At 45.9% G+C, this 27,705-nt stretch overlaps 1 protein-coding gene across 8 annotated transcripts in view; it reads left to right on the forward strand.

The window, feature by feature from the left end:
- The window catches only part of FYN (FYN proto-oncogene, Src family tyrosine kinase), a gene marked incomplete at its 3' end in the record, with an annotated part of 210,397 nt that overhangs the window by 158,116 nt on the left and 24,576 nt on the right, over positions 1-27,705 (forward strand). For 6 of the 8 annotated variants that reach the window (XM_080806912.1, XM_080806911.1, XM_080806918.1 and 3 more), the window contains 7 exons: positions 7,054-7,152; positions 9,875-9,978; positions 10,931-11,080; positions 13,710-13,874; positions 16,895-17,074; positions 18,765-18,841; positions 18,940-19,093. In XM_080806912.1, the coding sequence (XP_080663038.1) occupies positions 7,054-7,152; positions 9,875-9,978; positions 10,931-11,080; positions 13,710-13,874; positions 16,895-17,074; positions 18,765-18,841; positions 18,940-19,093 (929 nt within the window). Of the gene's footprint in view, positions 1-7,053; positions 7,153-9,874; positions 9,979-10,930; positions 11,081-13,709; positions 13,875-14,291; positions 14,448-16,894; positions 17,075-18,764; positions 18,842-18,939; positions 19,094-27,705 lie in introns of all 8 variants that reach the window. The other 2 variants (XM_080806916.1, XM_080806917.1) reach the window with 1 other exon arrangement.

Below are 27,705 nucleotides of genomic sequence, written 5' to 3' on the forward strand. Positions count from 1 at the left end.
TGCCCTCCCCCAACCCACTCAAAAAAAAACAGAAAGAAAGAAAGAAAGAAAATGGTGATGTCCCTATCAGCAGTCAGGCCTCTTACCCTGTAGCTCAAGTTTTTCCTTGTGAGCACTCCCCACGGGCTGGGAAGGCATGCCACCCCAGGGCTGGGGGCCTACCAGGAAGTCCTGTGCCACCAGCTCTACTTGCTGTGTTCTCCATTCCCTGAGCAAACCGTGATGACAGAAGGACTGGTCAAAGCCTGGCTCTTCAGCTCTCCTGAGAGCTCCAGCAAAAGGAGAGGGGAGCGAGGGGAGCGAGACGGCACCCCGGAGCATCCCTGTCCTAGGAAAGACAAGTGGTCATTGGAACAGGGAACTCCCTCGGGCCTAAAACCTGCTTCCTCGGAAAGCCCACCCCTTCCTGGGATGCCCCCAACTCTTAGAATATACCACCTTTCAAGGACAGGAGCTGGGTTCCTCCCACAAGAGGTCAGTCACTCTTCTGGATCTCGGAAAACAGTGTCTACATAGTAGCCACAGGGTTGCTCGGGTTTTTTTTACTTATTATTGTCATCATTAATGGGTATGGGTGGGTTTTGTTTTTTTTTAACTTTTTAAATACATGCAGAAAACTGCATGTGTCAGAAAGTGTGCATGGTGGTGGTCACGCAACAAATTGGGCGTAGTGCTGCCTAACTTTACACTTGAAAATGGTTGAAATGGTAAATTTTGCTATGCATGTTTTACCACAATGTTTTCAAAGTGTACATTTGCTGTATTTGCACAAACTGAATATGCCCGTGCAACCAGCACCCAGATCAAGAAGAACGTGACCTGCCCCCTACAAGGCCCTCACAGCCACAGAGATTTTTTTTTTTTTAATAGAAAACAGCTGCCATTTATTGACAGCTCCTCTGTGCCAGCTGTGTACTAAGTTGCAAGTGTTCTCATGCAGGCAGTTGTCTGCAATGTGCCTCACAGTCGTGGTTCAACATACAAAGAGCCAGAGGCTGGAGTTAGGGAGCTGCCTGGGTGCCCAGGGGAGCCACCAGGTGGCAGAGCCACGGGTGAGGTGTGGGGGCGGCACCCTGAGGACTGTGTCAGGTTTGGTCTCAGAAAGGCCCAGAGGACCACCCCCCAACCTCCAGCCCAGAGAAGACTGAACCTTTCAAGATACATGAAAGTTTAGACCGGCTGGGAGGTGGGAGAGAGGGGAACTGGGCTTCGATCTCTTCTGATCTATGATTCCTTATCGTTATTTTGATTCTCAGATGAACGCTTCTCCTCTGAGTCTACCTGCTTTGAATTCTGAAATACCCTCCACTTCCCCTCCCCGTTCTATGTAATTTTCTCTCAGTCCCAAAGTTGGTTATAGCTTCTAACCAACTTCAGAAAGGTGAGAACTAGGGAGGAGTAGGAAGTACCACCCAGCTTTTCCTCTGCAGGTTTGTCCACACTGCAAGGGAATCCACATCAGATCATAGGACCCTTGGAAAGCCAGTCCTTGCCAAAGTCAAATTTGTGACTTCTTCCTTTGTTGATCTGGATAGGATCGACAATGGCAGTCAGTTGAAATTTTGAAGAAACATTCCAGGAAGATCCAGTGTATCTCAATCTGTGTTTTATGATTTGCATGAATGGCCTTTCGTGTTTTACGGGCTTTGAGCCTCTGGCCTTGTTCTCTTATCAGAAAATATTACAAAGGTTTTGTTTTGTTTTTTTTCCCCCTTATTTAATGTTTTTCCTTCTTGCCAGTGAAATTCCTCGTCCTACATGCCATTTAAATGCCCTTTTCCAGGGTTATGGGGGGGGGGGGATAAGGTTTTTACAACAAATACAGTATCTTGAAGTAAAGGGTAATAACAGGGAAGAGGAAATCATGAAGGACAAACAAAGCAATAATAGAGAACCAGATGGCAAGCGCCTCCTTCCCCTCCCCCAGTCCCTCCCAGCCCCTGGCTCTCCTCCACTGGGGGGAGGGGGATGGCACTCTGTTCTCCCTGGGGCAGCTGCCACACCTCCTAGTACTTGCATCCTCCCACTCCTTACCCCATCCAGAGGCAGAAAGGGAAGGCGACAGGGCTGGCCTTTGTGTTTTCGAGTGTGGCAGGCCCTGTGCGGTTCATGTGTGTGCTTGTGCCCAGAGCCGGTGGCACTGCCGCCCAGCATGGGGTAAGCGTTCTTCAGGGACCTGTTACAAGTACTCTGTGTAGTGCACTTGCACATCATTAAACTTGAACCCATTTTACAGACTACTTAAATGCATCTATTTTATTCCCTATTTTCACATTTCGTGACTTGGTGATTTACCACCTAATAATAAACACGTTACACAGAGTGGAATAGTGCCTAAGGTAGTGTGACTCCTTTAAAGTTCTTTCCATCTTGTTAAGGAGAAATCTGAGATTAGCGGGTCCCATCTACGCATTTGATAACATGGTTATGGATATGCTCTCTGGCGGTAAGATGACAGTAACCAAATTGAGAAAGAATATAGCATTTATAATAAAAACACTCCACAACTCAGTGGAACAGGCTCACTTCTGTGGGCACATGCCACTTCCTGGCTGTCTCAGGGGCCAGCAAACCCAATGAGTGATTTAGGGGATTGAGAACAGGCTCTTTTAGTAAGTCTTTAAATTAGCGGAATCGGGGAAGCTATTATAAAAACTTAAAAGTTATTCTAAATGAGAGCCTTAAATCATATTTTTAAGTCAAAGCAAGATAAAGTTAAAGAAAATCTCACCAAAACTGAATTAATGAAATATCTGAACTGTAAGAACAGGTTTTTTTAAAGTGCATTTTTAATAATGTTAATTATTCACAATATTTTAAAAAGTAATAAGTCAAATAGTAAAGATTCTGTTTTCCTAAATCAAGGTGAATGATTTATGAAAGAGTATTATTTGTGGGTGAATTGGATTTCCAGTGCATTGAAAAGATGATTTATTCATTTGCTCAAAAGATTTTTTTGATAGATGTTTTGAGTCTGTACCAGCCTTTTTGGGCACAACCTGTGAGGCTTACTACATAATACATTGTTTCCTTGTCACCTCATATTGCCTTTGATGGAAAAAGTGACCCTGGATGGCCTCAAAAAAGAAAAGAATTTTCTCTTTCTCATGAGTCACTGAAAACCTTTGTGAGATTAATGGAGTCACTTAAGAGAAAATCATGAATTCCTGATACATGACTTTAGAATGAGCTGATAGTTGGATTCTAATCTGTGCTAAACTATTTAGGTGCCAATTTCAAAATGAGATGTTAGGGCTGGATTTGAAATGGAAATTGTAGTTGACCCTTGAGCCATGGGAGGGTTGGGGCACCAGCTCCCCCCACTGCATGTGGTCAAAAATCTGCATATAACCTTGACTCCCCAAAAACTTCTAATAGTCTACTGATGACTAGAAGACTTACCGATAAAGAGTCAATTAACACATACTTCATATATGTATGATATATACTGTGTTCTTAGAATAAAGTGAGCTGGAGAAAAGAAATGTTATTAAGAAAATCATAAGAAGAGAGTACATTTACTGCACTGTTTTTATTGGGAAAGATCTGCATATAAGTGGACCCATGCAGCTCAGACTTGTGCTGTTCAAGGGTCAACCATACTTGATCAATCCCGAATCATCTGACCGGGCGCCTTGGTGGCTAGGTTGTTAAGCCTCTGCCTTCGACTCAGGTCATGATCCCAGGGTCCTGGGATCAAGCCCCCATCTACCTCTCTGCTCTGCAGGAAGCCAGCTTCTCCCTCTCCCACTCCCCCTGCTTGTGTTCCCTCTCTGGCTGTCTCTCTCTCTCTGTCAAAAAAAAGAAAAGAAAAAGAAAGAAAGAAAGAAAGAAAGGGTGAAAGAAAGGGAAAAGAAAAGAAATCCCAGATCATCTGAATAAGACTGGGCTTGTCCCAGCCCCGGCAAAATGTATTGGCTTCCTGCCTCAGGTGACATTTCCATGTACCCCAACATTGATACTAGATGGTCTTCTTAATTTAAATCAATTAGAGCTAACTTGATGGAGGTTGCAATTAAAGATAAGCTGCTGCTGAAAGCTCTTAATTTTTTACTATTTTGGAACATATCCTGGGTGTGGGGTTTGGGAGGTGGAGTAAGGGAAAGAGAAAGAAGGTGGGGAGATGGTAGGTATTGTTAATTTTTTATGATGAAATGTCTCCATCTGGTGGAACTTTGGGGTAGTAAACATTGTCACCAGCTTGAAGCCTCTAAAGCCATTTCTTAGCACATGTTCAAAGGAAAAAATTAATTTCCACATGTGTTCCTAGATGGTATACTTAACAATTGCATGTATTTCTTTTAGAGGACATAGAAATGAAACCAATACAAACTTTTCAAAGATTAACAGTTTTACTTTCATGATTTGAGGCCAAAAGCCAGAGGAATCCAATAGGGGAGCAGCGCAGTACGCCACATGATCAGTAAAGACCCAGCTCCTAAGTTGAGTGGTGGGTCCACAGGGGTTCATACATACGTATGTTCCTCCATATGTGTCAGTCATTTCCTGAGACAAATCTGGACATAAACTAAATTTAAGTTTTCTTAGCAAAGGACTTCCCAGGTATGAGAACTTATCTCCTTGTTTTGGTTGATTTGTCCGTTTAAATTTGTCTAATAGGGTGAAAAAAGGAAAGACTGAAAAATGAATTAAAACATAAGATTTTAGGGGCACCTGGGTGGTGCTGTTGGTTAAGTGCCAAGCTCTTGGTTTCAGCTCAGGTCCTGATCTCAGGGTCGTGGGATGGAGCCCCGCATCGCAGAGCCTTCTTAAGATTCTCTCTCTCGGGGCGCCTGGGTGGCTCAGTGGGTTGGGCTTCTGCCTTTGGCTCGGGTCGTGGTCCCAGCATCTTGGGATAGAGCCCCATATCGGGCTTCCTGCTCAGCGGGAAGCCTGCTTCTCCCCCCGCCCCCGCTCCTCCTGCTTGTATTCCCTCTCTCGCTGTCTCTCTCTGTCAAATAAATAAACAGAATCTTTAAAAAAAAAAAAAAAAAAATTCTCTCTCTCCCTCTGCCCCTCCACTCTCTAAAATAAATCTTTAAAAAGCCAAAAGACTGGGGCGCCTGGGTGGCTCAGTGGGTTAAGCCTCTGCCTTCAGCTCAGGTCATGATCCCAGAGTCCTGGGATTGAGCCCCGCATGGGGCTCTCTGCTCAGCAGGGAGCCTGCTTCCCCCTCTCTCTCTGCCTGCCTCTCTGCCTACTTGTGATCTCTCTCTGTCAAATAAATAAAATCTTTAAAAAAATAAAAATAAAAATAAAAAATAAAATAAAAAGCCAAAAGACATAAGGTTTTAAAAGCCTTTGCCAGCACCCTGTTTTCTCATGGGCTTTTTGTGTCACTTGTGCCAGCAAGCACTGGCCCACAACCACACCCAGAGCACGTGCGGCCTTGTCACCATTTGCCTGTTACTTTATTAAATCCTATCTAAGTTGTTGCTCATCAGTCTCCTCACTCAGAGAGTCAGTCTTTGGAGAATGGGGCTCTCGAGTAAGGCGAGTGTTAATACAGAGGCTGGTTATTCTCTACCTAATAGCCTGAGGAAGATCTTGACCGAGGCTAAAAGCCAACACGTTTTCTTCCCTAGCTGAGGGCTTTGACACAGAGTGTGACCACAAAATGATGCAAAAAAAAGGGGTAGGGGGGTAGGGGTTTTCTCTTGCTGCCTCCAAGGACCAAAAGAGGAAGGAGAACAGGCACTGAGCCCCTGCTGAAGAGCCACCAGACAGGTCTTGGTATGCCCAAGGGCAGCAGCCTCACCTCCTTCCCTGCCCTCCCACCCCTGGCCGCGGGCAGGTGCCGAGTTCTGTGGACTCCTCGCAAGGCAGGGCCGCAGCCCCACGTATGTGTGTGGGGAGAGTCACACGCTCCGCCCCTTCTCTCCGTCCCACATCCATTGCCGTGAGTCCAACCCATTAACTCTAACCGTTGAACTGACCCGTTCGTTCTAAGCTGAGAGTGGTGTTACAAGCCCCCCTTTCACGTCCTTCTGCCCCCAGACCTGAGAGCCCTCCCCCTCCCAACTGAGACAGGCTGTTGCCTGGAACACTGGGTCTTACAGAGTGGGGAGACTCAGAACCTCAAGTGCCTGGCCAGTTTGTGTCCCCCCCGCCCCCGCACACTTGTACACACAGAGCTAGACCCTTCCTCTCCCGTGCACCAGACTCAGGTCTGTAGTCAGTGGAATAACCTCAGGTTGAAGGCTTCTGAACCAGGCCGACCCTGTTGGCCTCACCATTCTACCCATTGTCTTGAAAGTAAGCAAGGCAGGTCTGAGGGGTAGGCTTTCATTCCTTCCTGGGCCTCCTAGCAGGCTTCCTGTCTGAGATGATCTGCAGGTGAGCTGTTTTCTTTCCTGATATATCTATTAATGGCTAACAAAATAACACTAGAGCCAGCAAACAGTTTGCATCTGTCCAGCAATACCAGAGGATGCTGCTTACCTCAGGATGTGAACCGAAACAGAGACCTCGCTAAATTCGGAGAGTTAGTGCATGCTTTGTTTTTCCTTCTAGCTTTGCTGAGATATAACTGGCACATAACATTGTATAGGTTGTGATGGGTTGTGTACAACATGACGGGTTGTACGATATGTATGGTATACCGTGTACAGTGTGGTGGGTTGACACACAAATATATTGTGAATATTTACCACAATAACACACCCTTCACCTCACATAACTACCATTCTGTTTTTTTGTTACAGGATTTTTCTAAAGTAGCCTGAGGTTGGGTTCCCTTCCCCTCTGTCCAAGTTGGGGACACTTACCAAGCAAAATGCCCCTCCACCCCAAGAGAGCTCTCTCATGGCCAGTGTCCAACGTTCTTAATTTGCAAATAAAATAAGAAATGAGAGACAGCACTGGAGTCAAGCTCAGACAGTCTGAGTCATGTAAGGGTCCTGTGACCCTTACAAGGGGCTATGTTGGAGTGTGGAGAAATCAGGCAGTGGAATGACTAGGAGATGGTCTTAAACTCTTACGGCGTTGAGTCTGTAACTGTAGGACGCTGAAATGGTCAACACATTCACTTCCTTTTCTCTTTGTTCTCTGCAGGGAAGGAGACTGGTGGGAAGCCCGCTCCTTGACGACCGGAGAGACTGGTTACATTCCCAGCAATTACGTGGCTCCCGTTGACTCTATCCAGGCAGAAGAGTATGTTTTGTTTTGTTGTTTTCACTCAACTACTTGCTTTTAAAAGTTAGCTGTCACAATAAAATGCCATTAACTTTGTGCAGGAGGGAGAAGAAATTCGCTAGAGCGATGTCAGGGCGGAGAGGATATGCCGTGTTTTCCCAGGCCTTGTGCTGCCGTTTTTGCCATAACTATGTAACACTTGTACTATTACTAACTTGCTATTTTTCCTTACACCTGTTTTTTAAAAACATACTTAATTGAAAGGGATTGTTCTGTCAGAACCCTAATGAAAACCCAGTATTACTTGCCATAGATAGAAACTAACCAGGAAAACGTGATGAAGTTCTGGCCGGAGCATATGTTGTTATCGTGAGCGCAAGGTTCAAAGCTTATAGTCTGCTGAAAAAAAATGAGAGCGAGGGTGGGAAAAAGAATGGGACTGGGAAGGGGAAGAGAAAGGCAGGGAGGGGGTCAAGGGGGCAAGTAATTATTAAAGATCAGCATGAGATTTTCTTTCTCCGTGTAATCGGAAATATTAAGGGGATACTGAAGGTACTAGAAGTATCTCACATACAGCATGTCCCATAACTCGGGCAACCCTCTGATGGTGCATTTCAGATGCTCCTTTCCTTTGAGTCGGGGTCTTCGTTGGTTTCTTTGATAGTGAATTGTGACTAGCCGTTAGTTGGACCAAGAATTTCACTGGTACCAGTTTGGGGAGATGGTCCGTAGGCTGAGGGGATTCTAGGAGGGACAGCCATTGTTCCTTTTCCTGACCTGTGGAGGACTCCTGGCCACTTCCAAAAGGGAGAACTGTCAGAGTAGCTTGTGCGAGGACCCTCATTTTTGAAATGAGGGAAAGAAAACTGGCCCAGGACTCCCAAACCTGGGGACCTGTCCTCCTCTCTGATGCCCTGGGGATCTACCTCTTCTGGGAGTCTTGCCTCACCAGTAAGGGAATCAAGGAAAGTCAGACACGAGGCCCAGTCTTTGGCTCTGGTACTGCATTTTGCTCTGGGGGTTAGGCTGCACACCCCAGCCAAACCCCCAACTGGTTCACCGTCCTGCCTTTAATTCCTTTATATTTGCTCTAAGACGGTTGCTTTTGTTCCTCCCAAATACTCAGTGCTTCTGTGCTCATTTCTTTTCTCCTAGGGAGTGTGTTTTATCATCAGAGAATAAAGGAATTTCTATTGAATTTTTATTTTAGGACACATTTGCAAACATCTTTGTGTTCGTTCAGAATAAAAGGTACCACTAAGTGTGACATTTTGATTTAATTGGGAACATACCAACTCAATATTTAAGTTATATATGTGTGTAATGTAATATATTTTTAAATACTTTGTTTTTAAAGAATAAATTAGCATTCTAAGGAGATAACGGATATGGTTTTACATAGGCAATTAATTACCATTATCTGAAAATGCTATTGTTTTAGTTCCATCCTTTGTTCTAACAGCTCTCTTTTCAGCACTGTTCGTGTTCGTGCTGCATTTTCATTGGGCGGCTGATGCAAACCCAGAAAGTCATTTTTCATAAATAATTGTTGTGATTCTCTTTCCACCATCTAGTGCTAAGTTAGGATCGTTACCCAGTCCGGTGCCTTTAAAAGTCACTGAGGAGCTCGCTTGCAGCGTGTCTTTTCTCATCTTCAGTGAGGCTCTTTCATTCACAAAAGAATTTGACAGGGAACACATTAATAGCTGTGTTCAAGTATAATGAATTAAAATTTCATTTTAGAAACTGGATCCTTTTGCAGTTGAATATTCTAAAATTGTTTCTAGGCACAGATGCCAGCAGGGCGCTCCTGACTTCCGCCTCAGGTTCTCACAGCACCTGCCGCTGCGGCTTCAGCACCCCGTGCGGAGACGTTAGCCAAGGGCCGGGCCATGGTTAGGGCTGCAGGGTGGGAGGGAAAAGAAAAGATAAACAGCCAAGGTTGTGAGCTGACTGGAGGTGCTGCCTTCTTACATGGCATCAGAGTGTCGTCTCAGGAAGGGTATGAAGCGTCTGCAACGCCAGTCATTTGTTAGGGACGCGCTCGTTGACTGTTCACAGGGACCCATCCCTGCAGCTGTGCCGAGCACACATGCGCAGATCCCCACCCATCTGCAGGCAGAGCCTTTCATTTACCCAAGTCCTCACACCTGCTGGCCAGGAATGCATGAAAGCAAGCATCGAAGGGCAGCTGTCATCTCAAATTAATGGTCGTCTTGACAATTTTTTTCAAAGCTGCTATAGGTACAAAGTTACTGAAAATATCGGGTCTTTGTTCTTTATCCGTTCTGACTGACTTTTTTTTTTAATGCTTGATTAATGATCTTATCTAGACAAAGCCTGCGTTTCGTTATTTCCCAGGGGTTGTAATTATGCTCCGAAATCCCAGGGTCTTGGAGGTGTGCGTGGGAAGGGTCTCCTGCAGTTGCCGTTTCAAAACAAGGTCTTAGATTTCTCCTTTTGTGAATGCAGGGGGCAGTGTTAACACAAACCAGTTCTTGTCACTCTGGAAGGGAAGGGAAATCAGCCACAATTCGAATCTGATTTTCTTTTCTTTAAAGAGTGAAAGAGCTGGATTAGGGACGGATGGAATCAGGAGCAGACTGAAAGGGAGCGAGATGAGGCGAGGAAGACATGTGGAGGGAAGGACTGTGGATGTGATCGGAGGTGAGGAGGAGTGCTATTGCATTTTTGTAAATGAGCCTTACAAAACGCTTCCTTCCCTTGATCTCATTTAAAGGTGGTACTTTGGAAAACTTGGCCGAAAAGATGCTGAGCGACAGCTTTTGTCCTTTGGAAACCCGAGAGGTACCTTTCTTATCCGTGAAAGTGAAACCACCAAAGGTAAGATAAGGAGTTGAAGAACTTGGTTGTCATTCAAATCTGTGGATTAGTCAGAGGGGATGAAAGGCTTATCTCTAATGTACGAGGGTTTTTAAATGGCACAGATCCTCCCTGCCTTGTGAACGGAGTCCTATTTTCAGTTTTCCCTCCACTAGAACTGCAGACAGCTAAAAGGCCTGCAGAGGCTCAGAATCAAGCCCTTCGTCCCGAAACAGGGGCCGGGCAGCTTCACTCCCGCAGGCACACAAGATCATAGAATTTGCAGCAGGTCTTTAGAATTACGATTTTCTACAACTCTTAGTTCCTCGAGCACCGATCCTACAGGTTGTTTTTGCATTCCTTTTGTTTTTTTCAAAACTGACTGCTTTCCTCCAGCCACTGGCCTTTCATTATTTAACCACACGTGAGAGCCCAGGAGAAGCTGGGCGGAGGGAAAGCAGGACTTCCAGCTCCATCTACCAGACATGGGGGGTCTGCTCCTGAGACAGGGTTGTGAAGAAGGAACTGGAGGCTTCCTTCTAGAGACACAGTCCTTACACCTGTTTAACTCACACTGCCTCTGCCTCTGCGACACTCCATGGACAAGAATGATGAGGAGAGCCACCCCAGCCGGCTGGGCTGTGTTTCTCTTCTCTTCATCTTCCCCCCCGGGGGAGTTGGGGCTGTACCCTATTAGGCAAGAGAGTGTTGTAGGAAAAGCCCAGGTGGGCTTTCATTCTCAAGGATAAAATCACTGAATTGCTACTCTCTCCTGACACTTGCAGTAAAGAGGCGTTTTCTTCCGCTGAGTGGAAGTGTGTGTGTGCACATGCGTGTGCGCACGTACACATGCACGTGTGCGTGTGCGTCCTCTTCATAATTGTTGATCAGAATACTCAAGTAAACGAGACCCAGAAAACAAACGAGCCCGCAAAATGATCGGAGCTGCTGATGCTATGTGCGTTTTTACCAGGTGCCTATTCACTGTCAATCCGAGACTGGGACGACATGAAAGGAGACCACGTCAAACATTATAAAATTCGCAAACTTGACAATGGTGGATACTATATAACCACCCGGGCCCAGTTTGAAACACTTCAGCAGCTTGTACAACATTACTCAGGTAACCCTGATTCTAACTAACTAGTAACCCCTGGTACCCTGGAGGGGATGGGTAGGTGAAGGGAGGGGGTGTGTGTTGGGGGGGTGGGTACAAGCATATACGAGGTCAGCAGTGACGGTTCGCCAGCTGCACAAGGTGGGGCGTGGCTGAATAGGTTCTACCAGAGTTATTATTAGTTCCATATGTATACGTTTGTCAAAAGACTGTAACATTCTAGTTCCCAAGGACAAAGCAGTAAGTTAAATTATAAAAGCCGTTGTCTTTTCCTGTTCCTCTGGAGTCTGGAATCGGAAACTGTGACAGGAGAGGGAGCAGTGTCTGGGAGGGAACTCACAGGGGGCTCCTGTCGGGGGTCCCCCAGTTCACACTCAGCACTCACAGGAGTGGCTGCACATGCTTTTCATTCCCATGACCAGAGGAATTTTGCAATCCACTTATCATGTTCTATTTCTCCACCAGTGCTGCTGTTTCCTAACGAGATGTAGACTGTGTGACCCACACACATAGCTCAGTTACAGCTCTTGAACGAAACTTCGGAACAGTCAGTAGAGTAGTCGCTGTCCTAACCCCCGATGTCACTGCTAGTGTGTTGTTCCTAGAGATGTACACTTACTAGGTATTTAGGTGTGCAGTCTGTACATTTTAGTAGAGGATGTGGTCTTATACATAAGTATCAAAATGACCACTTTTGTTGCAAGATTAGCAAGAGCCTCCCACTATGTAACATACACAGGTGGTTTTTTATATAGATACATATATACAGATAGAGAGCTATGTCCCCTTAAACCCAGTAGTATTTTTGTGATGTGTATGCGTGTATATATGTATATATACACTCATATATATGCATACACACATAGACACATTTTATATTGCTCTTCAAGACAATAACACCACCACAAAATAGTACACGACTTGATCTCAACTATTGCTCTGTGCACATTCATTTTAAAAAATGTGTGTGTCACTTTAGCACCAAGAAAAGCAATCTTTTGAAAATGACAGTAAGAAACACCTCTCAATTGATCCTGGGTACTAATGAAAAAGTGAAAAAATTAACAACACTTGGAGTTACTCGTTGATTAGAACATTGGGTAGCTTTACTTTATGTGGGTTCTAATGAAACATGTAGTAGAAATGAAGCAGAATATCTCCCTGAGCTTAAACAACATACCCAAAATGCCTGCGTGTGTAAGGATTTTTTCAGATGCTGAAATATATTTCATTACAGCCAGACATCAGCAGGATCCCCGGGGTTTGGATCATTTGAAAATATTGTGTTGGAAAGGGCACCTTAATAACATCATAAAGCTGGAAGGAGAGAAGGGATATGAAGAGCAATAGACGTTTTTTAATCTCAAAAAAAATCCATCTCAAGTTAGATTTGTTTTTATATTGGCTTTTCCTCTTCCCTCTTTCCCTCTCCCACACAATAAAGTGCCTTTGAAATACTGACACATAAATAATTTCCTGCCTAAACATCTCAGAACCTGATCCCACCACAAAGAAAGGAGTAAAAAGTAACTTAGAGCTGGTTCCCAGAGAAAAGACAACAACCCTACGTATGATTTCCCTGGGTCTGAGGGGGCCTCCAGGTGGGTGTGGGGCTCTGTCCACCTCACAAGCCAAGCTCTCTACAGCCTTTGTCACTGCCCTGATTCCTCGTGTTTGTTACCTTCCCTTACCTGACAGATGTTTCACTTGGCATTCAAGCAATTTCTTCCCCTCACCACTGCCAGATTCTAAAAGGTATATTCTTTATAAAAAAAAAAAAAAAAGAGAGAGAGAGAGAGAGAAGAAGAAGAAAGAAGGAAAGAAAAGAGAGAAGAAAATTCCAAATAACCCATAAGTGATCATTTTTTTCCTTTGTCTTTTTCGTAGGAAATAGAATCCTTTTACATCCTTGAGTTTCTGCAGATTTCAGTTTCCTTTCTTTCTGTTTTGAAACCAGATTTCTAAATTATATATTAGGGACTGTTATAAAGATTTGTTTTAATGGGAAATATCAAAGAAGCAAGAGTATCTGATTGGTAGAATCGAGTCAGTTAAAAAGCCTGAGAAATCCTAGAGAAATGTGACCTCTTTCTTCCCCTGCCAGGTATAATCTCTAGTCTTACTAGTGTATAATAGTCTAACATTCTATGGAAAGATCCCGTACCAAAGTTACAATTTTAAGTATATTCATAGCAAAGAAGGTCCCTAAGCCCTTGACATACAGAGGGAGGGGACAGTCGTGTACAGACAGTTCTGTAGTCCAGATGTACCCTTTGAAATCAATGGAAGTATTTTCAGGATTCCAGAGACATGATATTAGCATACTGGGCAGAAAACATTTTTCTTCCTTAGTGAGTATAGAAACCAAAACAGCCGTACCTGTACCTGTATATGTACATAGCCTATATTATACCCGGAGGCACAGAGCAGTCCACACCTACAATGTCCTCTGTCCTACCTCCGGTGAACATGTTTCAATGTCTGGTGTCTAATCTTCCAAGATGCGTGCAGTTCTCTGCTGACGTAGCACTGTTTTGAGCAATGCCGTGCGCTCGCTGGGTTTGTGTGATTCTAAGTGTTGTTTCACATGTTCTGCTTTTCTCTCCCTCTCCTGCTGCTGTCCCCGCTCCATCAGAAAGAGCCGCAGGTCTCTGCTGCCGCCTAGTAGTTCCCTGTCACAAAGGGATGCCAAGGCTTACCGATCTGTCTGTCAAAACCAAAGATGTCTGGGAAATCCCTCGCGAATCCCTACAGTTGATCAAGAGACTGGGAAATGGGCAGTTTGGGGAAGTATGGATGGGTATGCTGAGACTCAATTATTCTATTACTAGCTCTCTCGTTTGGGAAATCCCAAACATCCAAGATGGAAGGTGAAAAATGAAGACTTTATGGCCTGGAAGAAGGTTTAAATTACTAATAGTGGGGGACCATGCCTTTGATTTGAATTTCAGAATTCCGGAATTTCCAAAAGAGAGATAGCCATCAAGATTGGCAGTTGGCTCAAATTTTGCTATGATATGAGTTTTGACTCATAAGCCAGAAAATAGTATAAGGCATGTTCCAGCCTGCACAAATGCCTTGCCTTTCATTTTCAAGTGCAAATGTTTGCCCAGTGCAGTGTCACCCCACAGGGCAAGTCACCTTCCATCTTTCCTAGTGCATGCATAATTATGGATTATAAGGACTGTGTTTTCTTTATTAATTCCCTTTCCTGTAGAGAAAGCTGATGGTTTGTGTTTTAACTTAACTGGGATTGCATCGAGTTGTACCCCACAAACTTCTGGATTGGCTAAAGATGCTTGGGAAGTTGCACGTGATTCATTGTTTCTGGAGAAGAAGCTGGGTCAGGGGTGTTTCGCTGAAGTGTGGCTTGGTAAGGCAGAGGGCACATTTCATTTTGGATGCATCTCAAAGCCAATTTAAAAGACCTTTTGGGGCAAAAACATCCACACAGTCATTGGGACCAAGACATGTAACCTGGCTAGCTAGACAGGCACGGACATTCAGATTTTGAGAATGTGGCAAAACTGCTACACTTTTCTATCCTTCTTCATATAGTTAATGAAGGCAGGCACACACAGAACAAGAAAGAAACCAGTACAATAAGAGTCCATTGTTTCCTCTTCCTAAGACCTGGGAAGGTAAGATACTACAGATGGTTACTATAGGAAAGACCATGGCCTTTTTTGCTCAGTAGGCCTGGGTTTGAATCCTTACTAGCTGATTAACCATGAGCAAGGGGCTAATTTAACCTCTTTGTGCCTTTGTTCCCTCATCTGTAAAATTGGAATGATACCTACTTCTTAAGATTGAGGATTACACAGGACAATGCACTTAGAGTCCTCGTGTATAGGAGATGCTCAGTAGACACTCCTACTTCCCTTAATTTGGTTGTCATGTCGTTGATCAGGCTGACTGCACGGGGCCCCTCCCACTGCTTTCATAACACCCTTTGGGCCCTGTTGCTCCTTTGCTTAGAGAAAATCCATAAATTTGGCCCCACCCAAACACATTTGTCAGTGAGACAGATGTTGGTGTTTATGGACTCCTCCTTCTTTCTTTCTTAGATTCAATTAAAAACAATACAGGTAGGTATCTGTTGCCACATGTACCTGTCGGTGTTTAGGGTGGTCAGCATTAAAAGATTTAACACAGTGAAAGCACTTGGAACAGAGCCTGGCAAGGACCAAGTGTTACACAGATGTAGGTACAGCAGTGAGGTTAGAGATGGACGCTCAGACATACACATTTGTGTGTGTACGCGTAAGATACTGTACAATAAGTGTGTATAAGTATCTTTATATGGCCTTCCTCTCCCTCATCTGCCCAGTTTGTAATTGAAGTTGTGGATGCCAAGGATTTTAATTCAATCAATTACGCAGTCAGGAAGAATCAGACATTATACAAAAATTTATTATCAAACTTTATAATTATCAACTTTAAATCAGTATGCCATACTATTAAGAATCTGTTTCCCACTGAACGTAAAACATCATGTTATGCTAGTTCAGGATCAGGAAGGAATGCCAGTGAGACTAACTGGGTTGTTATTAGAGAAGAAAATCTCTATTTAAAATTTTGGGATGCTAACAGACCCCAAATAAGAAAGACCACTGACAGATTGTCAGATTTTCCATTTACGTTTAGTGGTCAGATGTTTTATAAGATTTGAATGAACTCTTCTTTAAGCCACTGTTCTTTCATAACTTAGATTTTTGTAGGCTGCATGCTGTAATTATATGAACCATGTCTTGAACAGGGTGACAAAAGTTCACTGAATTTTTTAATTCTAAAACCAATTATATTCAATATAAAAATTTTATTATATAAAAATTTTAATTTAAACCACTTTTCTAAATAGAAAAGGCGTACTCTAACTTCACAGATTTTTCTGTTTCCCTTAGAGATATAAGTCAAAGTCCTAGGGCTAATAGCGGAATACACATTGAACTTGCATTATTTTTTCTTACATTTGGGGCTGAAAGAGATTTCAAAAGATAATCCAGTTCCATTCCTATATTTTACAGATGAGGCAACCAATGATCATAAACCAGGCCTGTCTCTGTACCTACCTGATTTTAACATGTTATGCCTAAATATTTCTGTTCCCTCTTAGCTGCTGTTTGATTTTTCCACTCTAAACTGATAGAAGCTATTGTTCTTGTGGCAGACCATCAGTAAACCTGAGGAATTTTCCTTACCTGGTTGAAGTATGGGGCAAGTAGACTGCGAGCTTCTTGCCAATGCTCATCAGCATACTTGTAATCTTACTTCTGTATCAGCTGTTCAAGGACTCGGTCAAGTAGCCCATCCACTGAAGACAGTTGAAAGTCTGGAGGTAATCTCCAGACATCCTCAATGTGTTGCCATGGTTTGTTTGTTTTTTTAATGGCACACTTCATAAAATGGAACTTAATCTAGTTTCTTCCATGCTCACTCTACTACCTAAGGGATAGCTATGGGATGGCTGGGCCTGTTCTAACCTTCGGACTTTCGTCCTTGTAAAGAAGTGTCCAGAGCTTTTGGTACCAATTTGTAGTCAAATGGGTGATTACAGAACAGGAAAGCAGCATGTATCAAAATAAGAAAAAAGTTGCAAGAATTATAAACCGTAATATAGCCATAAGGAAACACATTTTTCCTTTTGAAATATTTGACAGAGTCCTTACATTTGATTTTCCTCATTCAACAAAAAAAGATACTAAGTTCTTCTAAGTTAAACTCTAACTTTATGCAAGTAGCTATTGATTTAAAATCTTTTTTTTTCCCCCCATCAAAAGAGGATCTTGGATTTAACTTAATATTGTGGGATGTGTGCAGGTACCTGGAACGGAAACACAAAAGTAGCCATAAAGACACTTAAACCAGGCACAATGTCCCCGGAGTCATTCCTTGAGGAGGCACAGATCATGAAGAAGTTGAAACACGACAAGCTGGTCCAGCTCTACGCCGTGGTGTCTGAGGAGCCTATCTACATTGTCACCGAGTACATGAACAAAGGTTGGGACCTACCTCACAGTTGACCCACAGGGGTTGTTCTGGGGAGGGCAGTGGCGGTGCCTGCTTGCTTTTTCCCTAGTTTCTTCATGAGTCAAGCATTCCCATCAGTGAAGCACAAATTGTGTGCTCATTAATGAAAACATTTTTTAAAACAGACCATGACCTTGAGTTTGCCCCCCACATGCTTATGAAGTGCAACACCTTCTGCACGCTGCACATGTCAGGAGTCCTAGCTCCCGGCCATAATGAAAGCATTCATTTTTAATATCAGGGATGCCGTGGGAGGCTATGATCATTTGCTATCACTTCGAATGCCATGGGCTAAATTTTCTTTTTCAGGGCTGAACAGTTAATATCAGACACAGGTCTCTGGGCTCAGTTTAGTCTCCATCTTCTCAGCAGCTTTGTTTTTCCAGCATGCTTCTTAAACATCAGATGAAGAAAGGCTTGCTTTTAAAGAGCACATTTTTTTTTTTTAAGATTTATTTACGTATTTTAGAGAGAGAGAGTTCAAGTGGGAGGGGCTGAGGGAGAAGGGGAGAGAGAGTGTCAGGAGACTCCACGCTGAGCGCAGAGCCTGATGCAGGGCTCAGTCTCAAGACCCCGAGGTCATGACCTGAGCTGAAGCCAAGAGCTGGACTCTCAACTGACTGTGCTGCCCAGGCGTCCCAAAGAGCACATTTTATTCTCATTCCCTCTCTGTCTTTCTAATCAAAGCATTATTGCCAGGGATAAGGCCAAAGATCACTTTGTTTTGGAAAAATAGATAAAGCAAACAAGAAATAACCTTAAAAGGCAATGCATTGCACATCAGAGGACACCAGTGTAATTTTTCCTTTCCACATACTTTCTTTTTCAATATATGTGGAATTCTTTTTTACCTGGCAAACGCTTTGTCCTTTGTGTCCAGGGTTATTTGGTAAATAACTTTGTGATTAAAGCACGGAAGCAATCACGAATGAGCATTGTGAGCCTCCAGCCTCTGCCCATGATTGTTTCAGCCCTGGTGTTGGTCCTGAGCTCCTGAACGGCCCCGAACTAGCAGGGGGAGCTACCTGCCCCACTCTGTGTTCCTCAGATATTCTTTCCTTGATGTAAAATCTGTAAATAAGCGAGGCCAGTGAGTCTCAAACTTTGCCATGTGTCAGAATCACTCAGGGGGCTTCTTACACTGCAGGTTTCTGGGCCCAGCTTTCAGCGTTTCTGATTCTGAATCTTGGGTAGAACCCAAGAGTTTGCATCTCTAACAAATTCCCCAAGGGGTGCTATCCCGCTGGTCCCAGAACCACACTTCGGGAACCACAGGGCTGGGCAGCATCTTCCCTATGTCCCTCCTCCGTGTGGGACTGCTGGGGGATGAGGCTGAAATGGTGCAGCTCCCCACGTGTACCCACGTGTCCTTCTTTATGACATTAAAGGAACTGTATTCCATGTATTGTGGTTTTTATCAAACCTTTGTTGTCCTTAGAAATGGAGTCACCATTGTTTGTTTCTGAAAGATAAAACTGCTGCCTCTCAATGCACAGTTTTTTCCTACCCTCCTTTTTTTTTTTGTATAAATCTTCTCTTCATTGACAGCATTATTCATTCAATCACCTCATTCCTTCTAACGAGAAAACCAAGTATCGCCCTTTGTCAGACATTTTTATCTTTCAGAAGAAATTGAAATGATTTTATATTTTGTTCACAGGAAGTCTACTTGATTTCTTAAAAGATGGGGAAGGAAGAGCTCTGAAATTACCAAACCTTGTGGATATGGCAGCACAGGTAGGCCTCGTGGCCCTTTGACCCCTGCCTCAGGTTTAGCGCCGTGTAGGTGCATCGAGTCATGGTGTGACATGTGTCCTGTTCCCTGGTCCCTGCAGGTTGCTGCAGGAATGGCTTACATCGAGCGCATGAATTACATCCACAGGGATCTGCGATCAGCAAACATTCTAGTCGGGAATGGACTCATATGCAAGATTGCTGACTTTGGATTGGCCAGATTGATCGAAGACAACGAGTACACAGCAAGACAAGGTGGGCGTTTCCATAGGATAACTTGTGATCACATCCTCGGGGACAGTTACTTACTGCATGGTCCTTCCTCTCTCCTTCCCTGCCCTTCCTCCAGAAAATATTCTTCGGCTGAGGTTTTTCTTCTTGATCTGGCAGGAATCTGATAGCTCTGCAGGTGGGAGACTGTAATGGGTTCAACAGACAGACAAGATGTTGCTTTCTGGCGAATGAGTGTCCACCAAGGTGGTCTTCCTGGCTCGTGCTGCCCTCCTCACATCCAGGCCTGGGACGCTTTACTTTTGGGGAACGAGGGCTGTGGAAGGCCAAAAGATAAGTCAGATAATAGCTCGCCATTCCATCGAAGTCTCAGCAGAACACAGAAACACGCTCACTGGAGAATTTAATAAAGGAGTTATTCATAAAGGCATGGGCAGAGTTAGGAAAACCAACATGGCATAGTGTGAGATCCTAGAGCTAGTAAGTAACAGCCACCCAGCGGACCAGAGGCCAGAGGGCAGTGGGGAGGGAACCGCCACCAGAGCTAAGAACAGGAGGCCACATTTGGCAGAGAAAGGCCAGGCATGGATCCGCGGATTTGTACCCAAGCTCACTCTTTGGGCCTCCTCCAGATGTCCTGCCCAACCTGGCGGGAAGCCCGAGCTCAGAGGAGCCCACTGGTGAGTCCAGCTGGGTCCAGAGCCAGGAGAGAGCAGAAAAGGGACCTAGAAGAAGGATAGAAAATAGCAGTGTCCCCTAAGCAGCCCAGCCCCTCTAGATCATCTGCCTCCATTCTCTCTCTCCCAGAGATTTCTAGAAATCAGACTGTAGGTCAAACACATCCCAAACCAGCAGCCACTCCATCGGGGAGCTTTTTGGCTGCTTTGAGAGCACCCAGTGCCAGGGAGGGAATTCCCAGGATTATTTTCTACCGTCCTGGATCTGTGCACAGCGGTCAGCAGGTAGGTGTGTGGAATTAAGCGTGCCAGTCGAATGTATGCTTCTCCTGTAGAACGTAATGCTCGCATCTGAAGGAGGTGGGCGGGGGCGGGGGGGTCGTGGCTGCTGCTCATAAGCACGCCTAGGCCTTCTGAGCAGGGCTGAGCGGTGATGAGGACATATTACAGGGCAATGCTTTCTACTGGGTTTTAGGAGGGCCACCCTGGAATTCTGATCCTTTCTTTCTTCTTAAATTCTTTCATTTCATGCCTATTCTTCCCTCATCATTCTCAGCAGTCTCGAGTGATGGGGGAAATGGTTAAACGAAGACCCTGGCTAGTGCAGATACCGTCCAAATGCTCAATCACATGTTGGTCAGACAGCTCAGCTATTTGAATGTTCCCAACACTTCGCAGTTCCTGTCCTGGAGCCAAATGCCCACACCGCCAGCATGCCCGCACACGCACGCGCGCGCGCACACATACACACACACACACGCTACTGCGGATCCAGATGGCAGGCCATTTCCCTAATCAAAGGCACACGGGCAGCTGCGGTTGGCGCTGGTCGTCCAGAGAGAAGTGTGGATGTGATTTTGAGTCAAGGCGAGTTGAGAGGACCTGAGACCTGGCCCTAAAAAGAGAGTTCACCCCGCGGCAAACCCATCACGTCCCAACCCAGAGACCCAGAGGAGGGGGAGCAGGTGAAGGTTTGGAGATGTGAATATTTGATTCGGGATGGGGTGAGATTGGCGTCGGTCTCAGCAGATGGTCGTGAAAGCATCCTTGTGTGCACGAGTAGAGTCCTGGTGTCAGATGGGGCCGTCCAGGATTTGTCCCTCCCCTTCTCCCAGACTCTGGACTCTACAGAATTTGTGGTAACAAATTCTGGCCTTGAACCATCCAGAAGGTTGCAGGGCAGAAACCCAGGATGTGGACAGAGGCACTGCGGACAGGGCTAGAGGTTTAGTTCGTGGAGTGGGGTCCTCTGGCTGTGGCCCTGGGTGCCTGGCACCGGAGGGGAAGGCATGTGAGAGCCCCTCACCGGTTTCCCTGACGGCATGCTTCTGTGGAGCGGGGCCACATTGGCCACCCTCGGCCCTGGCCATCACATCCAATCCTCGTCTCCCACTGGCTGTCCCCATCCCCCTTCTGGTGGCTTCCTCACCCCCACCATCACTGCCCCACCTGCTGTCCTGACACTTTTTGAAGGATCAGCTTCATACACTTTGTACAGTGTTTCCTTTGCTTAACTTCCAAAGAGAGAGCCCCACCCATCCCTCTTAAAACTCTTTTTGCTTCTCTCTTCTCTTTCACAAATATCTGTGCAAAACACTGGAGATAAGTAAGGAGAAGTAAATGATGTGGAGAACTGAACTTGGGGGAAAACAAAGGCCGTGGGGCTCCAGGATTTGCAAAGAGAATAAAAGAAATGGTCTCCTGCAGGAGAGGGAGAGGAAGGAGCTGGGGCATTTACAGGATACCCACCGAGAGCCAACCTGAGAGGGTCACTGTGAAGAGTGTGGAGGGAACTGATAGAAATAGACTCAGGGGTCAAGTAACTTATAGTCACAGCTAGGAAGAGGGCCGAGGCAGGATTTGAGTCCAGGTACGGCCAGCACTGTTGCTTCTGCTCTCGTCAGCTGTACTGACCGCCTCTCATCAAGACAGTCATTGCAAGAAACAAAAACTAAAAACTCAGATTAGTTGTGAGTCCCCTTTTCCCTTTATTTTCTGGGAAAGTCTTTAAGGGGGAGTTTCTGATGTGCATGTGTGAGGGAGTTTGAAAGAGCTTTATTTTCCAGCTCTGGGACAACCCAGCTGTTTATAAAATTCCTCCCAAGGGCCTGGCCTGCCCTGGCCTCTTTACGAGGCAGAAAGGGCCCGGTCGGTGTGTATCATCTCGTGTGCTCTGCAGATGGCATGCGAGCCGCGTGCTAACGTTCCTGCTGGGATTAACCAGCTCCTCCACACAGCTGGTCCATGTGCTGGCTAATATTTTCAAGTCGGGTTTTATGATACCCACAGGCCACGGCCAGGATCAACCTTGATCACGGAAGTGTGGGCAGTATTGAGAAGCAAGGGCCAAACACAGGTATTTGGGGACAGTTGTTTTTCAACACGGCTGTGGGTTTCCCATCTAAGGGAACACTGAAATGTCTGTCACCACCACCCCCTGCTGGGGGGGGGAATCCAGTGATATTTCCCAGGGCACAAGTAGAATTGAAATTTGGACATGTGTTAAACAGCCCTTCCGGCATTCCTTTCCTCCTACTACCCCCTACCCCACTGGACCATAAGCAGAAGCCGTGTCAGGGAGAAGGTCAAGACCAGGGTCAGAGCCTGTGAGGGTGGTCCTCTGCCAACAGCCTTCTAGAGGCAACTCAAAATTATTTGGTATTGCTCTCTAGTACCTGTACGCCTCCCTCCGTCACAGCAGATCTTCTGTAGTCATAAACACATTGCTAAATTCTGTCCAATCAGGATGTCGGAGTGATGCCAGCATTAATTATTTGAATGCCTTGTCTGGGAAAGGGACTTTGCTAGGAGTCACAGATCTCAGGAAGCCTGAGATTGCACTTGGGGAAGTCTGCAAGCATGCAGAGGGACACACAGGAGCGGCGCCGAAGCCACATAAAACCATTGCCTGGGGCCTTGGCCAAGTTATTGAGCTTTTCTACGCCTCAGTTTGCTTCTCTGTAAGGTGGAAATATATTTTACCTGCTTCGTGCTTTAATTTTTGCCAAGATAACAAAAAACAATACATGTAAAGTGCTTAGCACAGTGCCCAGAACGTGGCAGGTGGTAAATAAATGCTCCTGTTGTCATCCTGTACAAGACAGTCCTTGGGGAATAAACACGTGCAAGAATGGACTCTAGACCCAATGGAAAGGCTCAAACACTGTGCTGGAAAGGGAGAGAGGAAGCAAAGATAATGTCCACGTAGTCAAATGCACGTGTCATGAGAACGGACTTGCCAGCAACAGAAATGAGGGAGTCCGGGAAGAAGAGCTCATTTTCAGAGGAAGAGGGTGAGTTTGGCTTTGGGTTTGCTGAACTTGAGGTGGTTGTGGTGGTACGTCCCAGTGCAGTATCCAAGCCCTCGCCGGGTGCTGCGGCCACGGTGCTCACCTCCCAGCACCTCCCTCCACTCCCTGCCTCGCCACTTATGCTGGCCTCTCCCCCCGACTTGCACCTTCTCCTGAGGTCCACCCTCAGCTACCTCCCTACCCCAGCATCAGCAGAGACGGCCCCAGCCCTGCCCGTGCCTTGGGCACCCCGAGGCTCTGCTGTCTGTCTGTCTGTCTGTCCTCACACATCCACACCTCACCTCCTCCCATAACCACCAGCAGGGGCGGCTATCACCAGGCCTTTCTCTCTAAGACTCCCAGCCCCTCCAACCGCCAGTTCCTTCAGAGCTCACACAAACACACAGGAAACGGGGAGAATTCTTGATTGGCTCCATGTTCTTCTTCATAAGCTTTCAGGAAGCCCAGCACTGCCTAGTCCTGGATTTAAACCTAACAAGTTCGGATAGACTTGGCTTGTGGATAAGAACAACTTGCTTTTGTGGACCTTATTTTTTATTTAGCCATAACATACATACAATAAGATGAGTAAATCTGAAATGTCCCACTCAGTAAGTTTTTGCACATTGGTTTGCCTCCGCAACCACCTGCGGATGAAGACACAGAGCACTGCCAGCACCCCCAGAAGTCCACCGCCAGCCCCGTCCAGCCGGTAGCGCCCGAGCAGGCAGCCACTGTCGTCCCCCCCCCCCCCCGTCAGCAGAGATCCTTCTGCTGGCAGTGGAACTTCATAAACACCAGTCCCAGAGTCTCACTCCCCCGTGTCTGGCTTCCCCACCGTCGTGTCTCTGGGCCTCATCCTTGTCACTGCAGGAATCGGTTCTTTCCCTTTCATGGCTGAGCCATGTTCCATTCTACAAATGCATCGCTTCTCTCTTCCACTGGCCTTTCTGTTTGGGGCCATTATGAATTAGGCTGCCGTGGTGGTAGACAGATGTCCTCCTATCTCTTGGATAATCCCAGGAATAGAACCATTAGGGGACCCTGGGTGGCAGGTTAAACGTCCAACTCTCGGTTTCCCCTCAAGTCATCACCTCAAGTTCATGAGATGGAGCCTGGTGTGGGCCTCGAGGCTCAGCACAGAGTCTGCTTGAGAGTCTCTCTCCCTCTCCTTCCCCCCCCCTTCCAGTCATGCTCGCTCTCTCTCTCACATAAATACATAAATCTTTTAAAAAGTTTTTAAAAAACTGAGACTGGGTGGCTCAGTCAGTTAAGCATCTGCCTTTGGCTCAGGGCATGATCCCCTGGTCCCGCATAGGGCTCCTGCTCAGCGGGGAGTCTGCTTCTTCATCTCCTTCTGCCCCTCCCCCTGCTTGTGCGTGTGCACGCGCGCGCGTGCGCTCTCTCTCTCTCTCTCTTTCTCTCTCTCTCTCAAATAAATGAATAAATAATCTTTGGAAAAATAAATAAATAAATAGAACCATTAGTCCTACAGACCTCATTAGCATTTGTAGATACTGCCCACGGACTTTGTGGGCATATCTTTAAAGGTCTAATACAGGGTTACTCTGTTATTTGCTGGTGGTGTACCTCCCTCCAGGCTGTGGACGGGACCAGTGAGACTGCGGAGCCTAGGATTCAAAGTTCGAAGGCCTGGGTTCAAACTAACTGTATCACTTACAAATCACTTGACCTTTGTGAGCCTCAGTTTTAGCATCTGGGAAATGGAGACATGAAAATAATTACTTCACATAATTAGTTCAGGACTACATGAGCCATCTGTAAAAGCTCTTTGAGGGCTGTGGAATATAAAAACCATTCCTACGACCTGAAGTTTTTGTGTTTGATGCATATTGTCCTTGAAAAGTATCTTTCTTACCTAAAAACGAAATGTTAAAAAAAGGAAAAAAAGCCAGCTAATCAGTAAAGAAGAATCAGCCTTTTCAAAGAGAAAAAAACAAAACTCATTGATGATTTTCTGGGCAGCTCCGTTTGGGCAGTCAGTTTGTCTGGGCAGTCACGGCTCTGTGTTACCGGCCTGCCCAGAGGGCCCCTCCAACCTGACACAGCCCACCAGAGATGCCAGCAGACTTTCCTTTTTCTTGCACTTGCCTTTTCTGCTGAGAACTGCCCCTGCCTCCAGGCCACCTCTGTCGCTTTTCCTTTTGCCAGCTGGGCGTCTGGTGGGCATTCTCAGCAGTGCCCCTGATGGTTGTGCATGCGCGTGCGCGAGCACACACACATGCACTGTTGGAGCAATTCTCCCAAGTGTCTGCGGACCTAGTCTCACTGCTTCTCTAGAGCATTTGGCCTGAAGATCAGCACAGAGCACCTAGTAGGTGTTTAACAGATATCTATTTACGGCAGTGAAAACAGCCCAAATCACTGTCACGTCTGCACACTCTTCCCAGGCGTGCTCTCCTGCGCCCTGGGCACCGGGCACAGCTCTCTCTGGGCATCAAATACCATGAGGATGGTTTGCTACACCAGCACCCCCTGCACACAGTGAGATTGTCTTCGGGGTAATGGGAAGCACAGGAGCTTTGGAGCTAGGAGGTCTGGGTTCAAATCCTGGCTCTGCCACTTCCTGCTCATGGACTTTGCAGAATCTCTCACCTCTGGGAGCCTCAGGTTTCTCACCCTTGGACGAGGGTTGGTATTGGTCACCTTTCAGATGGTTGGGAAGATCAGAGAAGAAGCTGTTGGTGTTCGTCACTCCTTTCCACTTCTCCTGGCGGCACTTAGCTTCACATCGTTCTGGATAGCCAGACCCCACTTTCCTACACGCGTGTGTACACGCGCACACACATCTCTTTCTCTCTCTCTGGTTTGGTTAAGAGCACGACACATGAAATCTGATGATCTTGGTGTGAATCTTAGCATCGCTGCTAATTAGCTACAAACTCTGGACAAGTTTCTTAACCTCTCTGAGCCTTCCTTCCCTCCTCCGACAACAGGGATAATAATAGTTATCTACATCACAGAATTGTTGGATGGCTTTCCTGGGAATGTCTGTAAAGCACTTAATACACAGCAAATGCTGAGCTGATAGCTGTATAGTCATAGTAGTAGTGATAGTAATAGCACTACTACTGATCCAGTGGGTTGATCAAGCTGTTTGTGTGTCTCTCACACGCCGTCGTCCCTCCTTCCCTCCCTCCCTCCCTCCTCCTTGCCCCTCCCATACACCCTTACACTCACACATACACATACAGGCCCCTTAGTCTGTCCCTAACAGCTCCCAGCCCGGTCACCTGCCTATTTGCCTATTTAACCCTCTCCCCTCCTGATCTGAATCATCACAAAGACAGGAATGTAAGAGTTGCTCTGTGTGTTGGTTGGCTTATTTTTTTTAAGGTCTAAGTTAATGACTGGCTTGTTGTTGGGGAAGTAAATGTCAAGGCAATTTAATCTTTGGATCTTGGGAATGTGTGTAGAAACCGGGGCTTCCGTGACTTTATATAAGACCTGCTGTGAGTTTAGGCTTGTGTATTAAATAGAAGAAGAAAAATGCGTCTGTTCAAACACTCCCAGTATTGCAGATTTAGGTTGAATAGATTAGTATCTGGAGGAAAATTCACGTATAAATTAGACTGGGAAGAATTCATAATTGTTGCAGTTTTCATGTTAATTATTTCATGTTAAAAAATTGTTACTGCATAAATTAACACATTCTTTCATGGTGAACATATTTTAGAAAGATTTGTTACTTTAATAACTCTTTGTGTATTAGAAATCCCAGATGCCTGTACTAATTAAATATAATCAGATTTTGGATTCAAAAAGCACAGTAGCCATTTAACACAAACAAGGAGGCAGCTAGGTTGACAAACACAGTCAGGAAGAAGCTATCCCTGTTTCTTTCAAATTCTGAATTTCAGCAATTCAGAACTGTGAATTCAATTTCTGTCTTTCCTTTGTATTACAATGACTGGGGATTATCAGACTCAGAACGCCAGCTTTCCAGCTCAAGGGCTTCTGCAGAATTATTAATCAGCCTCATCCAAGGCCTCTGTAATCCGGCGGCACATCAAGGCTGATCTCGCCCTGAGATGCCCTCCCTCTGCCCCTGTCGGCACATGCGTTTCTTGTTCTCTGTCAACAACAGCATTGCAATTCCCACACAGTGTGCTGTGACCTGAACAGCAAATGTCAGGGAAGGGGAGGTAGGAGGGGAACCCTTTTAATCATTGGACTTAATCTAATTCTTCCCATACTAGAGAAGCAAACCATCCTTTGACGAAAAGCAAACCCTTTCCAAAGCAGCCATTGTTTTAAGTACAGAGCAGGAAACTTGTTTGTTTGGACTAACCCTCTGGGGCCCCGGAGTTTACAGTCTGCCCCGAGGGGCTGTCTGGTGAGAGCTGGGGAACCTCCAGGGGCAGAACGTCCTGCCCTCAGCCCGGTGGAAGCCAGCCCTCCCCCTGAGCTCGTGGGGTGCATGCCAGAACCAAGCCTGGTTCTGATCCGGCTTCCCTGGTCCCCAGTTTGGTACACTTCCGTCACTAGGGCAGAAAAGCCCCTTCATTGGTATTCTGCGGCTTCCAGCCCCGGGCTTCCGTGGCCTTTCCAAAGGGATGCTTTGTTTATCTGCCGAGCCACCCTGGAGCTGCGGGGGACGGGTTGACCGCCAGGGAGGGTGGGTCATTCTGCCCGGGAAAGCGAGATG

The sequence above is a fragment of the Martes martes genome (genome assembly GCF_963455335.1).
Source record: "Martes martes genome assembly, chromosome: 6".
NCBI classification, from domain to species: domain Eukaryota; kingdom Metazoa; phylum Chordata; class Mammalia; order Carnivora; family Mustelidae; genus Martes; species Martes martes.